The sequence below is a fragment of the Gallinula chloropus genome, assembly GCF_964237585.1.
Source record: "Gallinula chloropus genome assembly, chromosome: 8".
Taxonomy (NCBI): domain Eukaryota; kingdom Metazoa; phylum Chordata; class Aves; order Gruiformes; family Rallidae; genus Gallinula; species Gallinula chloropus.
In genome coordinates, this window is record NC_140093.1 from 24,911,340 (window position 1) to 24,929,210 (window position 17,871).

The 17,871-nt window shown below is 43.2% G+C and overlaps 1 protein-coding gene across 1 annotated transcript in view; it reads right to left on the minus strand.

The window, feature by feature from the left end:
- EPHA4 (EPH receptor A4) overlaps positions 1-17,871 on the minus strand; it is a gene marked incomplete at both ends in the record, with an annotated part of 98,830 nt that overhangs the window by 20,510 nt on the left and 60,449 nt on the right. The window contains 2 exons of the mRNA XM_084267489.1: positions 171-330; positions 1,506-1,630. Of these exons, the coding sequence (XP_084123615.1) occupies positions 171-330; positions 1,506-1,630 (285 nt within the window). The remainder of the gene's footprint in view (positions 1-170; positions 331-1,505; positions 1,631-17,871) is intronic.

Sequence of the window (17,871 nt, forward strand, 5' to 3'; positions counted from 1 at the left end):
ACCTCTCAGGTCAGATTCATGGCATCATTAACCGTCACACAGCCAGGGAAGAACATTTTCCCAGAACAGACATGCTGCAGCCCAAGCAGCCAACGGGAAGTCCCAACACAGAGCTCAGTTACACCTGCACTCCCTGCTCAAGGAAAAGAAATCAGTGGGCATGTCATTACCTGTGTTAGTTGTGAACTCAAATGGTCCACTGAAGTCTCCATATCCTGCTGCTGTCCTGGCCCGCACGTGAAACACATAGGAAGTCAGGGGGTTCAAGCCTTTGATGTCAGTATTCCTGGAGGCCGTCTTCACAATGCGATAGCTGCGCTCGTTTTGGTCCTAACAACAAAAGGACACCGTGGTGATCAACTACAAATGCCTTGCTGCACCGTGAACTGTGGAACCCCACTTCCTTGCCAAAACTGTCATGATGAAAGAAGATGAGTAACAACGATGGAATTCTCAAAATATGTCCAGAGGGCTCCTGCTGTCAGCCTTGCTCAATACCCCCAGCACTGCGTGCTGCATGGGGCTCTGAGCAAGCCAAAAAAGGATGATGAGGCGGTAGGTATGATGCTCATATATCACCGATTATTTAAGAAATCACATAACAAAATCCTTTGGAAAATAGCCAAGCCTTCAAATAGGATCCTCGTGATGAGCAAGCAACATTTTACTCACACATGCTGACACTCTTTCTTTCCTACCAGCCAGAAGCCATATAAAAAAAAAAAATTATAAAAATATTTTAAGGAAGAAAATACTTAGAAAATGTCTTCCAGAAAGTCCAATCTTAAAAACTGTTCTATTTTTGACTGGAAAATCCATCCGATATTGCAATAATCTGGGTTCCCTGCAAATCAGATGCCTTTTTCGGTACGGGTTAGGGAACCAAATACATTTTTATTAAAAAAAAAATAAATTAGAAATATGCATGTGCATGGGAGAGAGGCTGCACACAAGCAAGAACAGGTAATTGCTCATTTTTGCAGAGAACCTTCAAAGAGAATAGCTCTTTTCATAGTTCCATACTCGAAAAGTTATTTGTAGGAATAACATCTCCCTCTAACTTGTGAAGTATGAAGAATGTAATTTCTTTCCTTATTCTCTATTACAGCCATCCAGCCCACACTATCACTCTAAGCAGAAGCTATCGGCAAACAGATCTTATTATTATTACTGTGTTCTATACTTCATTAATACACTTCTGTCTAAGAAGTAAAGCTAACGTCTCACTTCTGCCCAACATTATTGATTCTCATTACAAATATGCTTGCTGCAAAAGCTCAGTTCCTGGGTAGGAAAAAATAGCAAACTAACCTCGTACCACACAGCCAGAACAGCCGCTGAGTCTTCGTCCCTAAAGCAACCACCCAAGTGCATTAAATCCTCAGCTGGATTTTATGAAAGTGAATCTATTTGGTTTCAAATTATGGAATCCTATCTGGAAATAAGCCACAAAGCCCTCCCCAAACCCAAACAAAAATCCTTCTTTGTCCAGTTTTGAACATTACCTTTTCATAGTATTTGACCTCATACTCCAGGATGACTCCGTTTGGCCTGTCAGGTTCCAGCCACGCCAAGGCAACGCTGTGCCGTGTTATCTCTTTGGCCTGGATCAGAGCAATCGGGGATGGAGCTGCCACAGGGAGAACAAAAATTATAAGTGGTATTTTAGTTTTAATGAGGAACACGTATTTGTACTCATAGCTTTCACAACATGAGTCTTTCAGAAACTGTATTTTTCTTGCAGTAGGGAGAGGTTAGAAGCATTAAGTATCCCTCCTGGTATCTGTAACAAAACTGCATTTCATTTTCTCTTAATAAAACAAGCTTGTCCTTGGAGTCTGGGCAATACTAGAGAGCTGGGTTCTGAAGTAACAATACCTCTGTCTAACACTGGGCAGTTCGTGAAGCCCAGGTACAAGCTTCCCTAAGAGCTTAAGGTACTGAAGGATTCTGCCTTCCTTTTGTCCTTTGTTAAGCACAGTGCGTAGACTTGTGCTTTTGTTTTGGTCTACAGTGATTCTCCTCTTCCACCTCCTAAAATTAACTGATGTTAGTTCATTAGCTATTTCCTTTACAGGAGCGAGTAAATTCCCTAGGGACCAATCCAGTTTTCTCTAAAGCTGAGAAAATACTGGCACTGAATTAAGTAAAACCAGAATAAGCTGTATACAATTTGGACCCTCCCATGAAAGCCAGGGAGCTTGTAAGTCTGAGCCAATTTGTGCTTCCTAACTTGCCCCACTTACGCCCGAGTGTGTGAGCAATCCCTGCAGAATGGGGAAGCTCAGCACCCGAGGGCCAGATTCTGGCTTTGACAGCTCCTTCCTAGCCAGAAGATATCAGAGATTGGTCTACTGAGTACCAAACTGGCATCATCTGACCCTGTCCCACATGGCATTATATTGATGCAATGAATGGAAAAAGCAGGATCACACTGCCAAGAGTAAAGGCTGCATGATTTTTGGAAAAACCCTACCTAGCAACAAGCTAACCTCAAAGATTCTTTAAACTGTATCTGTGTGCAGTAATAAGGGCTGCAACGAAGATGATAATGGAAAACATCTCATTGTGCACCCTCCACTTTCAATAGAGCCCCCGCTAATGCTGAAGTTCAGGTTTTTGACTGGCTGGAGGACAATGCATTCTCCCTTTGACTGTGATAGCAGCGGATTCATGGCTGCGCTGGGGGAACGGGGTTTTCTGAAGATTTATGAACCTGGCTGCCCCTTTCTCGCTGTTGTGTTGCTGTGTGGTCACGTCTCTAGCCAGCTGTTATCAAGCTCTTTTGATGCTGACAATAGTTGGTATAAATGGTGGAGTCTCCAGGGATAAAAAGGGACATTCATGAAATTTTTAATCTTATCTAACAAAGCTGTCCTGTATAACCAGAGATTAGAGGTCTTCCTAAATTGAATATATTTCTTCTTTTGTCCCCTGAAGCTGTAGCCACGTTGCTCTTTTCCCCCCCTTCCCTTTCTTTTTGTTTCTTTTTCTACCCTTAACTTTAGGTCGGCGACCCATGAAAACATTAGAGAGTAGAAAGTATTCTTGAAACACGTATCCTTGAAAACTACCCAGAAAGACAAACAAATAAAACAGTCACAATAAATGAAAGGAAAATTGAATGTTGAAAGCCTCAAACCTACTTGACCATATCAGACAGTTCTGATGGAAGTGAAAATAACCCGTAGATGCCGCACAGTCACAAAAGGGTGTCTCCTCTTGATGTGAAACCATCAGGGAGCTGCTTCCCCATTTACTATTTGACAGTTTGGCATCTCTGTTAGAAATGCCTCCAGAACCTTTCTCTCTTTTTCCTTGTCTGTCTCTCACATGCAAAGGCAAATACTGGATGACAGAGGAGACTATAAACACAGCCAACGGGGAGGATTGGGTGTGCTCCACCAACTTATATCCGTGGCATGACTGAGAACCTGCTTAATAACCTCACAGTACCTCAACAGATTTCTTTCCTTTCCCCTCTGTAGCAGGAATACTGCTCAGCTAATACATTAGACATCACATTTGTTACCCACACACACACACACTCTCACACGTGTGCAGGACATTACTGACAAACCAGCTGGAAAGAAATCTGCTTAGTTAATCGGTGCCTCACGGAGGGCAGACAGGCAATTCCTTTTACTGAGAATATGTCACTTATGCTGGTCTGACCTCAAGAATTGCAGAGAGAAAGTTCACTTTCTTTCCTTTATCCTCTTTTTAACCTCCCTGCAGCCGTTTATATTGGAATTTAGTGAGTCCTTCAATACTGGGCTGGTAACTGCTGTATGAAAGCACAATTCGTTTCTGCTGTAAAATGGCTATTTGCAGCAGAAGAATATATATTAACCACCCTTCTTGTCGAAGATGCTTAGCTTTATACAGTTTAAAAACTGCTTTCTCATGTCTCAGAAATGGACAGCTGATCTTAGACACTACACCATCCTGGAAGTAAGAACCTGCTCCTGGCCTCCAGGACACAAAGAGGACTTGTACATCCATCCCCTTGTTACTCCTAGCAATTACAGTTGTGAGAATGGCCCTAGTTATTCCTTCCTGCGCTTTATATGCAAATTCATCCTACTTAACTTGTGATCTATACCTTTGTCTTGTATTCTGCAGATGACTAACTTGTTTCCATGTTTTTTGTTTTGACTGCACCTCTTGCCTCTCCATACAGAAATCCTGAGAGTGCTGAAGTTCAGCTACAGGATGAAGCACCAGAATTGCAAGAGACTCTCCAGGAGCACTTTGACATCTCCACACCACAGACCTATTCACAGTCTATGCAATAGGATAGTGGTCCTCTGTGGACCTTGAGGAACTGGGCTCGGTAACCACAGGGAGCACTACCATTATCCCACTGCGTGGATGAAATCCTCCATTACAAATTCTCTTTTACTTCTGCAAGTAGCCCTACAGATCAGGTCTATTTGTTTCCTTGTTTTCCAGGATTCACCATCTGACTTGAGGAGCTCAAAGACTTCTGGAAGAACAACAGTTCCGGGTCTCCTTGGACATATTATTACCAGAAGGCTGTAAGAGTCTGGTGAGTAGAACCTGGGACAAAGAAGATACCACCATTACCAACCCATCATGGCAATGCAGGCAGCGGTTTCAGCCTTCTGGGTGAGTTTGTGCAAAATATTTAAATTCTTTTTCTTCTGCCTTTTGCCTTTAAGTTGCCTTTTTGGGATGATCTGAAGATAAACATGTAATGGGTTGTAAAATGAGGTTTTGATCACGAGCAGAATCTTCTCTTCTGTATCCGTGGGCTAACTGGTCATTACACACACACATTCCCACACAAACATACTGAGTATAGCTTGACCAAAAATGACATACACAATTAAGACGCTCACAACAAGATCACATAATACCTTTACAAGACGAGAGATCACTTTTTCTCACACTTTCTGCATGTTCCCCCTCCCTACTCCCTGATATTTGGAAAAGCACACTAAGCAAAAACTTCTTTCTCAATCGCCAGTGCTTACACCACAGCAAGCTTTCCTGCCACAGGAGCACAGGCTGTACACACCAAGCACCAGTTCCACCAGAACAGCCCATTGCACAGGAAAGAACGATGAAGTATTTTGGTGTCTAAGAAGTGGTCCCCTTGAACAAAAGCACCAAGTGTAACTTTCCCTAGTTCAAAGCTCAGCAGTTCCTCTCCCTTAAAAACCCCACTCCCTACTGATGTGAATGTTGCAATTTTCTTTTATCTACTTCCTCAATAACCTGCCATTAAACACCTACTAGTAGTTTTATTACCGCGGTTCTGAGCTCGTGGCCTACAGAGAGAGAAAGAGCACAGACGTACTACAAAAACTTCACCCAAATGCCATTAAGCCATATCCCAAGGCTAATAAGTGCTGAATTATAACAGTTTTGAGGCACTTTAAAGGATGGCAGAAGCAGAGTGTCAGTTTTTCATTACTGGTTCAAATTAGGGAAGGGGAGCAAAGGAAAAAAACAGGAAATAAATATATGCAATAAAGTCTCTGGCATGGAGGCATCCATGAGTGAAAACAGTCCTTTATAAAACTACAACACATGAGTACTCGGATATCAAAGATACACAATGCCCAGTGTTTTAGTGAAGATGCCTTCTTAACCACAGCAGGGTTTACTTTCCACTCCCCATGATTTGAATTTAAATGGAACATGTTTACTCAAGGGGTCTTTCACTGATTGAAAAATATACCCACAGTTTGTACATTATCTCAGCTAAATTCAAATAACATATTTAAATTTAATTACTTGAAGCTTAGGGGTTTTCATGCTTTTCTTTTTTCCCTCAATTGCACACAACAACACTTATTTGTTCTTATCAATGGCTATGCGCTTTGTCAAGCATCAAAATTAAATGCTTGAAAGCACTAATGATGTTACTGTGATTAAGGGTTTTTACCTTCCAGGGTAGATACTAAAAGCCTGCTCCATTATTAATTACTTTAAAAAAAAAAATAATTTTGAGAATCTAACACTGAAGAAAATTCCACTTGGACATCAAAACAAGTCAATAAAAGACTTCTCTTAACTGGGACAAAACACATTTAGGGGAACCCGGCACATTTCAGGTTTTTTCTTCGAACATTTACCTTGTACTATTGCAGGTTTCTACATGGAATTTTGTAAATTAGATTATCGAATAATTTCACAGCAGGGAAAGGATACACAGAGAACCAAATATGCTTTTAACAATTTCTGAAGGCAACATTCTCCAGGCCAGATTTGGTAATTTTACTCATTTAAGAGCACAACTTACTCTCCTAGCTGTCGCACTGGCTTCAAATCAAGCAAAGGGAGAAGCATCCAGCCCTGTTTAGTTACATGTACAAGAATAAATTTCAAAGAAAGTAGTTCTTCTCTGTCCTAAAAATGCTGGTGTTCAGTTCTGCATCTCGTTGGTCTCCTGGGCCTTTTACCCACCCCTCTCTTGTCCGGGCAGAAACGCTTCAGGATCCCCACTTCTGAGTAACACCAGCCCTGTGCTCTGAGCACTCCTGCCAAATGGTTTTGCAAACAAAGGGGAATGCATTTTAGCCTGGCCAAGCTTCCAGACATATGCCTGGCATATGTATAAGCCATGTATGTGCATATAAGCACATGAAAAGGTTTTGCACATGCGAACTTATGTGCATGCATGGATTAGACGTTTGTGCACGTCTGAAGAACTTGGCCCGATTTTCTCATTCCCATTCTTCACCCTGGCATGACAGCTACGCCCTTCTCCCAAGGACCAGAAGAGTCTGTGGGCTGGATGTGCACTTCACAAACTAACCACACTTTTCTTTTTTTTTTTTTTCCCCATTATTCCCTCTGTATAAGTGGAGCAAACATTTGTACTAGTGATGATTGGGCCAGGTTAGGACTTGGACAAGGATCTAGAAGCCTGATTGCTCAACCGAACCACTGGAAGCCTCCCAAGACATTCCCAAGTCTTCTGTCTTCCCACCGTCTGCCTCTCCCTTCCCCAGGAATGACGACTGGCAAGGAACACCTCCCAGCTTAGAAACCAAGCCGTGCCAAGATTCAGGCCAGCATTTTCAAGTTTTAGCATTCAAAGCAAAGACTTTAAATCTACACCACTGGAGTAAAGCGCCCAAGGTTATCCACCCACACTTGAAAATCCTGGCCGACGTCATGCGAAGCAGCATGACAGCTGAGCTTGGCCTCTTTCTCTCCAACCCTTCAATCAGCTGTAATACTTCTGAACTAAACTTTCCTCCTTGTTACTGGAAATTGCACTGCTGGGGAAAAGGACCAGCTCAGCCACAGGGTGCTCTCACAGGACACCTTCATCCCAAAATGACAGGCACGAGTGATCTGCCCCTTTCTTCCCAGGCTTTGCAACCCAGTCGCTGCCAAGGAGCTCTGAGAAAAACAAGTGACGAGCTCTCCAATCTAGGGACCAGCTCACATCAGTTATGTTTGGAGCAACTTGTTCACAAAGGAAGGGGCTAGAAAATGAGATTTTAAAGACTGTTAACATGGCATTATTATGTTTTAAACATTTCCTCTGTTTTAAAGTTTTCATTTCTTGCCTCTCCCAAAAGAACCTGGGCTGCAAATCTTGCCAAACCACAAAAGCTGGCTCTGACTTGCATCAAATCAAAAGCTTGAAGGAAAACCCAGGCTGTTAGCAGCAACAAATAGTAGTAGTTGAGGATTATTAGAGTGCATTTTTACCACTGTACTCCAGCATCAGTTCTTAGAGACATACAGTAGCTGCTGAGGATCCACAAAGAGCCTGTGTATTTTCTGGGGTTCATGTTCAGTTCTGCATTGGTTTTAGCACAGACTGCTTCAACATAGCAAAACTTCTCTAATTTAGATCAAACCAATTACAGGAGCTGAGGTCTGACCACAGTTCCCCATGGTTTACATCAGGAACTGCAATGAGATGGGTGATGAAGACAACTTTGCACACCCAGGAGATGGCTTATTTGGGCTATTAATTTCTGAGGGGCAGTTCGTGACAGCAATAAATTATTTTCAGGTACTATCCTTCCAATTCTGAAAGCCAAATCATGATGTCAGCTCATGCAATGCAAGTCTGGCGAAACTCCAAAGATCTGAATCTGCAACCTGCAATCCCAGAGATTGCTACAAACCAAAAGACTATAGAATCTACATAGCATTTAGCAAGAGATCCATATTACAACTCAAGCATGGGGTCTGTTTAGTCTGAGAACCACTTGTTTTCTTTCTGCTAGCTTGCTAAGAAATCCTGTTGGCATGTTCTGACAAGGATAACTTAATAGTTGCCAACAAAAACATGGCAGAATACTGTGTATTTCCTGTATGTATGAATGCCAGTTTAAAACAAACAGGAAAACAAGTCTTTCAGTTGGAAGGCAATTTATAAAAATGTCTGAACATCACATCCACTTAAAAAAACCCCAGCACCAAAACATTTCTAAATGCTTAAACTGGAATGATTAACACATGAAGGGTGAACATACTTAGTGCAGTGAATTGCTCTAAGAAACTCTAGACCTATAAGCAATTTGTTAAGATGGGGAATTAGTCAGCAGCTGTCTGACCCGAGCGTGCTTGGAGCCGCTGGTCACAAAGCAGGTCACGTTGCAGTTACTCTTCCCTGTAGTTGAGGTTAGAGTCTGACCCAATATAAACAACAATAAATTTTGTAGCCTAAAGAAGCCAGCACTGATGTTTCACTGCATTGTATTAGATTGAGAGAAGCAGAGAAAATGAGCCACGCAGCACGGACAAAGAGAGATTGGCCTAACTCTCAGGGCCCTGCCATTGGGCCCCAGACCAGGCACACTGCAGAGGTAGGATCCCATGACTCGAATTTAGGTCGAACACTTCTGGCAAGCATTCTCTTACTTGCCAGATGCTGGTCCTGCAAGCACAGACTGCCAGAAACCACAGATGCTGGGACATAACATACAGTGTCTCTGGAAAAACCAGAACAAGATATTAGGGACTGTAACCTTTAGTTATTACAACAGATAATAATATTGGAAACAAGAGCATTCCCTAACCATTCCACATCAGTAGTCAGGAGCAATCTGACCCACTTACAACCACCCCTCAGAGCAGCTCTACCTCTCCCACACATCCTGCTGTTGCTCCCTCCCAGGAAGCACAAGGTAGCCACCAGGGCCAATTCCTCCACAGACAGAGCCTGTCCTCCACCCTCGTACTGCTGCACAGGATCAGCTGAGCTGCCTTTTCAAAACAATCTCTTCCACTACCCCTCCAGCCCCTTCCTCAATGAAATCAAAGCTACCCTCAAAGACACATCAGACACCCCCAAATGATACCCCTGTACTGTTCTCTGAGCCCTTCCTCAAATCAAGCAAACATCCACCTACTCTTCCTCCCCCTTTTTCCATTCTCCTGCCCACAGTCAGAGGAGCTAAGACATGTCTGTGTACACTTCATGAATCAACAGATGAGGAGAGTATGGCTGTTCTTAAACCATACAGGACCAACAAAATAACCTACTGTATCTGTGCCCTGCAAACCACTTCCTGCATGCAGCTGTCCAACTGCTTACAACAGTGTATCAACAATCAATACTGAGAATACCAGCCCTGCTCTATTAATACCCCAAAGCAGCACTCATTTGCCTTACAGCTCTCACCTGGTGCCTCACGTCCCCATCTGTTAACAGGAAGACTCATTGCTGTGCCTTGGTCCTTATACTTACCACCCAGGCACCTGTGCACTCAGTTACCCCAGCAGCTACAGTGTGAACACTACAGGGCAAATGATTTGGTACCCGAGGCATCACACCTTGTAACGCTGCTTTCCTTGGTCCGTACACAGTTACTTTTTATTTACTTGAAACATGGATATCTAGATGATATATATATGTGCTAAAGAACTTCCTTTGTCACTTACCTTCAGCATTATTAGATTTTGTAAAAAGAGCTGCTTAAAAGCCTTTTTGAAACCCAGACAAATAAAAGCCTCTGCCCTACTCACATGCTTTGGAAATACTGAAGTATCTTCTAAACAAAATAAATAAATAAACATTATGACTCATTTTGCAAAAGCAGCACTCACTATTTTAATAAATAGATCTGGCCACATTGTCTCATCCTGGCTTCTGAAGTGCTACAGTAATAGCAGAGAGTTAGACTTTGCCATTTGGGTTTCTCAGATCAATCACCCAATGTCAGAACCAGCAAGAATCTTGGAGGAAGAAAAGATAATGAAATTACAAACATTTTACTTCAACTCTGATACACAGAACAGAGAGACTGAAACAGCAACTGCAGGCTGGGTCTCAAACATGCCCCCTGAGCCTGCGGCACCTGAAAGAATCAAAACCCAGCACTTGCCTGGCAATAAAAATCAAAATTCCTGTTCTAACACTTGAGGATAATAACTTGAAGTCACCAAAGTTAAAGAACTTCACCTTTATTTACTTTAAGCTCCATCAGACAGAAGCGGCTGGTGCACAATGTTTGCATTTACCTATTTACATTGCAGCTGAACAGCCTATAAATTTTAATTATAGTTGATATTCTGAGCGGTCAGCTGGAAATCCAGTAAAGCACCTTCTGTACAAAGGTTAGATGGATTCAACGTGATACAACCTCTGCCTCTGGGCTGTTGAGAAACATAGGATTGAATCAAGGTTCAGTTTTTCTGGGCTGGTGTTGGCAGCACTTTGTGAAGAACTCTGCTCTGACAGCACTTGGATCCTCAGTTTCTCCATCATGCTGCAAGACACCCTACCAGACCGTGCCATCAACATTCCACTTCCTCAGGGAAAAAGATTCCCTGTGCTTTTGGAAAAGTACCCCAGAGAATCAGACTGCAGCACACCAAACTCCCACACTCGGAGCTCTTCTGCCCAGTCCTCTCACTGGAGCTGAATTAAACCCCCTTTCCTTCAGGAAATTCAGGAAAACCTTCAGGGCAGGTTTCTTCAGGAAATTAAAAATCATAAATAGACCCAATGAGAGAGAAAACTATATCCTGCACAGAGTTTTGCTGCAAAAAAATGCCAAGCTACCTGAAGTTTGCCAATCAGTTAAAAAAAGGAAAAAAAAAAAAGGAGAAAAAAAAATAAAATTGGTGAGGGACAAACTGGGGAAGAGTCTTAAGCTTCCTCCTGAAAGGCATAAACCTTAAAATTAAAATCTTAGTTTGTGATGTCAGTAACCAATTACATCATAGGTGGCACATAATTAAACTTATACAGGGGTTTCGTTATTTTAAGCCGGATGCTGAGTAGTAGTGCATTATTCATGTAAAAATTGTGTCAGTTAGAAAAACCCCAAATGGAACAAGCAATTAAATATTAAAGGTGGCTGCCTCGGTGGAAAACAGTCAGAAGGATAATTGGTAAAGTTTCCTGTGCAGTACAAGTGCCATTACAAAGCCTGAACAATCGCAATCCTAAATAAATAAATAAATAATTTACGTATCAACCTCATGAGGTTATGAAGACTCAGAGCTGTACAAAGTCATCAGCCATGGTTATTTCCTGGAAGAGCTTCAGTCTGGGCAAATAAATGCCCATGAAGAGAACGACTCCCAATTTGCTCAGTAATTGCACAACTGGGTCTTCATTCAAAAACTGCAATTCAAAATCATTTCTTCTTCCAACAGCACGCAAAGCATTGTTCAGTGTTCTGTCCCTGCTCCCTGTAAGGTTCATGGTTTTGGTTCTAGTTCAGTTTTGCCATCTATAGGTCCAAAAATCCAATTATCTTCTCATTTGATCCAGATCAAGCCGGTAACTTCCATGTAAGGACCAGTCAGACCAAAAATAAGCTACAGAGCCCCTCTACCTGGTGAGATATGTAGCTTGTCGGTGTAACAAATACAGATAAAAATATTCCCTGGTTAAAGAAAAATGCCGCATCTGCAAGGGTGCTAAAGCAGCCCTCCTTTGATCCCAGCGCACTCCCTGCAATCAGCTCTTCCCAGTCCCTGCCTAATTGCAGTTTTACCCTTCAGCAGGGGCAGCAGTGAAAGCCGCCACTGAGCCGCTCTGGGAAAGGCACCGCTGGGTCTGTGCGTCGCGTCTCAACCAGGATGGAGAACCCCAAACCTCCGCAGCCCCAGCAGGGCTCCCCTTGGCCACCCTGTCCCAGGCTGCCCGCCGAGCTTGAAGAACGAGGGATTCAACACTCAGCCACTTGCATATTCCAGGCACTTTCTCTCTTATTTATGTGCACGCACAATATCCTGATAAACTAGAAGGGAGGCTGCAGCCGTTCCATCTGCATTCGCCTTTATGCTGGGCAAGATAAATGGAGGCTGATTCAGAGGACGGATTTAAAGAACGCACTATGTTATCGAGACAAGCGCAATCTTCCCAGGGAGCCGCTGTAGTGGGTTGTCTCGAGATCATGCCTTCATTTGTTTGCTAAAATAAATGGACACCACACAAATCTCAATTCATACACAAGACATCTTTTCCCAGCCCACCGTACCTTTCTATTTTGCTTAGCCAAAGCGGTCTCATTCTATTATTTATTGATGGGATCATTTCATGGCACATAGAAAATTAAAAATAAAAAAAAAGCTAATTAAAAACTTCAGTGCGTTCCAATTGCCTTTCCATAATCTGTGGAACTGAAAGACGTTTTATCCTAAGCACATTACAGTTTTAAGCGTTCTTCTATCTGTAATAATCCATGGATACTTTCAGTGGATTTTAATACAGACAAGACCAAAGAGATTTTTATGGAACAGTAACAGTATTTAATAAAAAAAGCAGAATCAGTCAATCATCTTTTAAAACTAGGCGATAGAATTTGATAGGAGGGATAAAAGTCCTAATAAATTCTGCAGGAACAGTTCAGAAGGCTGAGACAAAAGTTGTAATTTCTTTTTAAATTAACAGGAGGATTTTTCCATATGGGATGTTTTGAAATACAAATGACCAGAGAAATAAAATACAAATGCTTGAGCTTCCTACATCTCTCTAGACATTATTTAAAAAAAAAAAAAATCCAAAACCACAATCAACTTTTGTTACCATCAGTTTAAAAATCAAACATTCAGAACCCCTGAATCTGTTCTTGGACTGCACTACTCAGAGTCCTGGGACGCTGGCTGTTGAATTTAGTAATGAAGGCAGATTACCTTAATCTAAGGAGACGCCATGAAATCCTTCAAGTAGATGCAGATAGAGGCTACGCACTGGCCCGCTTTGTCTGGGAGGGGAAGCCCACTGGAGCCCTGCCATAAGAATAAAGCGCTCCCTGCACGCCAGTTCACACGTGGGGCTAAATCTGAAGTGACATTTCCCAATGAAAGCAGCACTATTCACTCGTGCGCTCAGCATTTTGATGTCCGCCAAAATCTGGCAAACGTGATTATAGAGCTCCAGCAGGCACTGCCACAGCTCTATTTACTCCTCATGGTGCAACGCAACGCTGCGCAAAAATGAATAAAAACTACTGGGCTGCCTTGGGATGGCATTCGGGGAGTGTGAGCCCATGCATCCTCCTCATGCAGGGACAGAGGATCTGAACCAAAGGGGGCTGCTTTACCCACCCTTGTGGGGTCAGTCCAGCATCCTGCCCTCCAAACTATGAGCCAATGCAGAAACTTTGGGATTCAGGGGCTAGCGATGTTTATTTGTGCTACTCTGCATGGCATTTTAATTAGTAACTGTGGGGATTTAAACCCTTTGAATGGACACACAGGGGCAGTTGTGCAGTCCAGCTTTTGTGTTCCCCCTCTCTCAAAAAAATCCTGTTTGAGGACATCAGCAGGGGGTTAATGGAAGCTTTGATAAAGTTCTCCGAAGCCTTTTATTGTTGCTCAACTACAGACTGGACTCTGCTGTCTCTCGGGCTGCTTTCCAATTAATTTAGTCAGCTGCAAAAAAGAACTAGAAAATTTAGAAGCCCATCTAAAGCATTCGGTAGCCACAAACATTTTCCCCCCTTCCACACAAAAATATTTCCTTGTGGCTGTTTCAGGGAAGCACTCGGGCTGGATACAAAGCTCCACGAACTGAAATGCCAGCGAAAAGCAACGCAGTGAAATAGTCCAGAGCAAGTAAAAGCTACAGGAGCGAATCTTCATCCTTGTCAGTTTGGTAACTATTCATCTGTACCAACATCACTGAGACCAGAATTTGATCAGATTTGATGCCTCCTTAAAGTAAATGTATATAATTTAAAAATGGTCAACGCTACCCAGTCCTGAAGTTAAATGCCTTTTTTCCCCAGGAGGACATGTAGCTAACTTCCATTTTCCATAGCAAACCATGAGATCTTTTCAAAAATGTGACCAAACTTTTATTTAAATGCTGCAATTACTTCTTGGCACTATCTGACACGCAACTTGTCTAAGCTGTTCACTGAACCCTGAAGCTGGTTATTTACTAAGGATCTTTAGAAAGCGCTTGCTTTTTTTTTTTTTTCCCTTCCTTCCGACCAAGACTTGTATCCTCCACCTTGAATACAAATTCATGGAAATGGGTGGTGCAGACAGCTTTGCCAGCAAGCAGGCAGTTGTTATTTTAATTACTATTTCTTTGTGGAAAGCTGTAGTTACCTTAAAATAATAATTTATTCCCTCCCAACAACAGTTTTCCCGGTTTTGTTTTTAAGATGGGAGCACGTATGCTTATAACTACACATTCATTACAGACCATCAGTTATAGCCTGTGCAAGAACACAGATCTGTTAGTAAGAAACTCCCACTTGCATCTGCCAACTTGGAGAAGCTCCTTACTCAGACACATTATCTTACACGCATATTTAACCCTTCAGTAGAAGCAACCTTAAGTGGCAAACACATGACATCTTTGAGGCTCTGTGGAATCTCACACCAAACACTGAAATTTGCCAATCCCTAAGTATTCCTAACTGTTTGCTTCCATGCAATTCCCAAATTCCTTGTGCTGGGATCACTTATCTTCGTTGCAGATCTCCCACCACGTTTATATTTGAAAGGTCTGTGGTTTCCCAAAACACATCACTTGGTTTGCTTCAGAAGCCCTTGCGGTAACTCCCTGCGATGTAAATCTTGAGACAGCAAAAGCCAAAACACAGCTCCCTGGAAGAGCCAGAGCGAGGAAGAACAAGGCAGGTCCTTGTCCTGCACAAACTGGCAGGTCACCTCGCCAATTGTGGCAGGTGAAACCCTACCACAGCTGACAGCTTGTCCCAACCCTTCTGCTTGAAAATGCGTGTATGGCGGGGGTAGATTGCTGCTTATGTCTAGCAGATAAACGTGAAGCCTTAGAAACCGCACTGGTTTAGATTCAGAGCGAGAAAGTTGCATACAATTAGCCTGGAATTCTGCAAGATGCTGCAACAAATCACTCGGAGTGTCACGCTCACGGATCACCCCTTTCGCAACTCCCTGCTTACTAGTTTTGAATCTCTTTCCCTATTGAATTCACGCTTGACACAGCTCTGTTTGAGGAACAAGGAGACTGCTGATCCATCATCCTTAGCACAAACACCTTTAAAGCAAAATAAAAACATCCCTGTGCAACTCCCCCTTCCATTACCCTGGCATTTTGCAGAAAAAAAAGAATGCAGCAGCTAGAAGTATCACCCACCCCCCCACCCCATGCTCTGGACATCTGGCATATATCCAGATGTTTGCCAAGAGATTATTTTCAATCAGGCTTGTGGGGAACTGGGCGGCCAGGGTGCTGTGACTGCTAATACACACCCTGCTACCCGCACGAGTTTCCTCCTGGGTTTGTGTGCCTGTAAAAGGACTCCTGGAACAGGCTATTTGTATCCTTTGGCTGCAGGGAACAACTAAATGGAAAGGGTGGGACCATGCTGGTAGCAAGTACTTTGAAAGAAAAAAGGAAAAAAAAAATTTAAAAAAAATTAATTGACTCCTGGATGTCTGGGAAGGCTACAGCCAGGTGCTGCTGTGCCCAGCATCTGGAGTACCCGTTTGCTGTCTGGGCAGAGAGATGAACTCACCCACCTTCACAGCTCCCAGGCTGGGCTGCCCAACTTCCAGTAAAACTCGACACTTTCCAACTGGTCCAAAAGACTCGCCTAGTAAGAGCCTCTCCCAGCACCTTAGTCCTGCTCCCCACTCCACCCTACCCTCTCCAGCACCAGCCCATCCTCACACCAGCCAGGTGGGCAGCAGGATGGGAATGGCCCCAGCCCTGCGGGGACCTGACCTGTATGAGCCACTGCACATCTCCGCAGGCACTGCGGGAGGCTGAGGACAGAACAGAAAATGACTTGGTTTGCCAGCTTACGCTGTTTTGGAGGGTCTGTGAAACTCTGACACAGCTGTATGATGAATCCTGTCTTCCAGTTCACAGAGCTCCTACCCCAGCTATTTAGAGATGATGTCTTCCTTGAGGTTATACAGTGTTCCAAAATTAGACTTCAACACAACAAATAGCTCAGCACCAGGATTGCATTAAAAAAAAGAAAGATAATTTTTGCAAGAGCCAACCATGAAACTGTACCACTCTGAACAACAGACCTTGCTATTTCTGAAAGCAAAATTAACTTCTCTTACCACCTTGCTATCGATGAGATTCTCAATGTGCATATAAATATCACCACATACAAAAATCAAAAATTGTTATGTTCCTTCTGAGTGAACAGAAATCATTTACTGTTATTTCAAGTGAAACCAGGAATACACTCGAAGAACATGATGGAGTTTAGAGAATCAGATGGATCGATCGAGCTTCAGAGTACCCAATAATTTTATTTTCCTGTAGTAGTTTTAGGGTGTTCACGCAGCCACCCAAAGAAAGCTCGGCGACTGAAATCTACTGAACAATGTCTTTTGATCTTCCACTACAGAGCAATTCTTTATAGAAGCTATAAATATCCAGCACAGTAGCACATTAAAAAGAAAATACTGAAAACCTTCGTTTTCCTGGCCTTGGCATGTTTTGCTTTTGATCTGCCTGAGCAACTATTACTTGGTCGATCCGAGGAGCACACGCTGACCCAGGGCGATGTATGTCCGTGCATTCTTACCGACGGCAAACTCAGCTCCGCACAGGCTACAGCACGCTAGCAGAATCTAAGACCTTTATATGCATTTTCTGTGCTGCTCTCTACAACACGTGAGGAATGCTAATCAGCATTTGAAAGGGAACGTGGGCTTTCAAAGAAGACCCACCGAAATGTACAATGGGAATATATATTCCCCTACCAAAAAGTCCAGTAGAACTTGGGAGCCATCTGGAAGCAAGTAACTCCCGCCTGTGCCCTTCCTTCCTGACTTAAAACACAAGCATCCACAAAAGGATCAGCATCTTTGGGATTTTTTTTTTCCTTTTACTAATGGAATTAAGAACATAAACAACAAACAAACGTGAAGGCTGAATAAACCTGAGTACCAGTCCTTCCCTGCCCTGAATGTCAGTATTTTGGGTTTATCGCAGTCTGATCACCACAACCACCACCTGGTCCCAGAAGAACACTCAATTCACCCAGGTCTTCCCAGCAGCACTCAAGTCCTGGTGGCACCGTGACCCATTTTAGTTCCTGCCTGGAAATGGATACTGAACCACCGCAGGGCTCTGAGTGACGGTGAGGGACCAGGGAGGCACACAGAGGAGGGGGGGAAGGACTGCAGCACAGCCAGCCACACCGCTCTGCCTCTGAGATGAAGCAGCTTTGAGACAGATGAATAGACAGCTAGACAGCCAAGGTGTGGGGGATCGCAGAGACAAAGGAGCCAAGAGAGAGCAGCAAGAACAGAAAGAGGGAAAAATGGGACAGAGCGCCTCAGATATTCATAAGGAAGATCAGTTCTTGATCCTGAGCACAGGCAGCTTGAAAACATCCAGTCTGATGCAATGGGAGAAAGAGTAAGTTTATTTATTTATACTGTATTTTCATCCTAATTGGCACATTCTGCCTCCATCTAGCTGTGCTGGTCCACTTAAGGAAACGC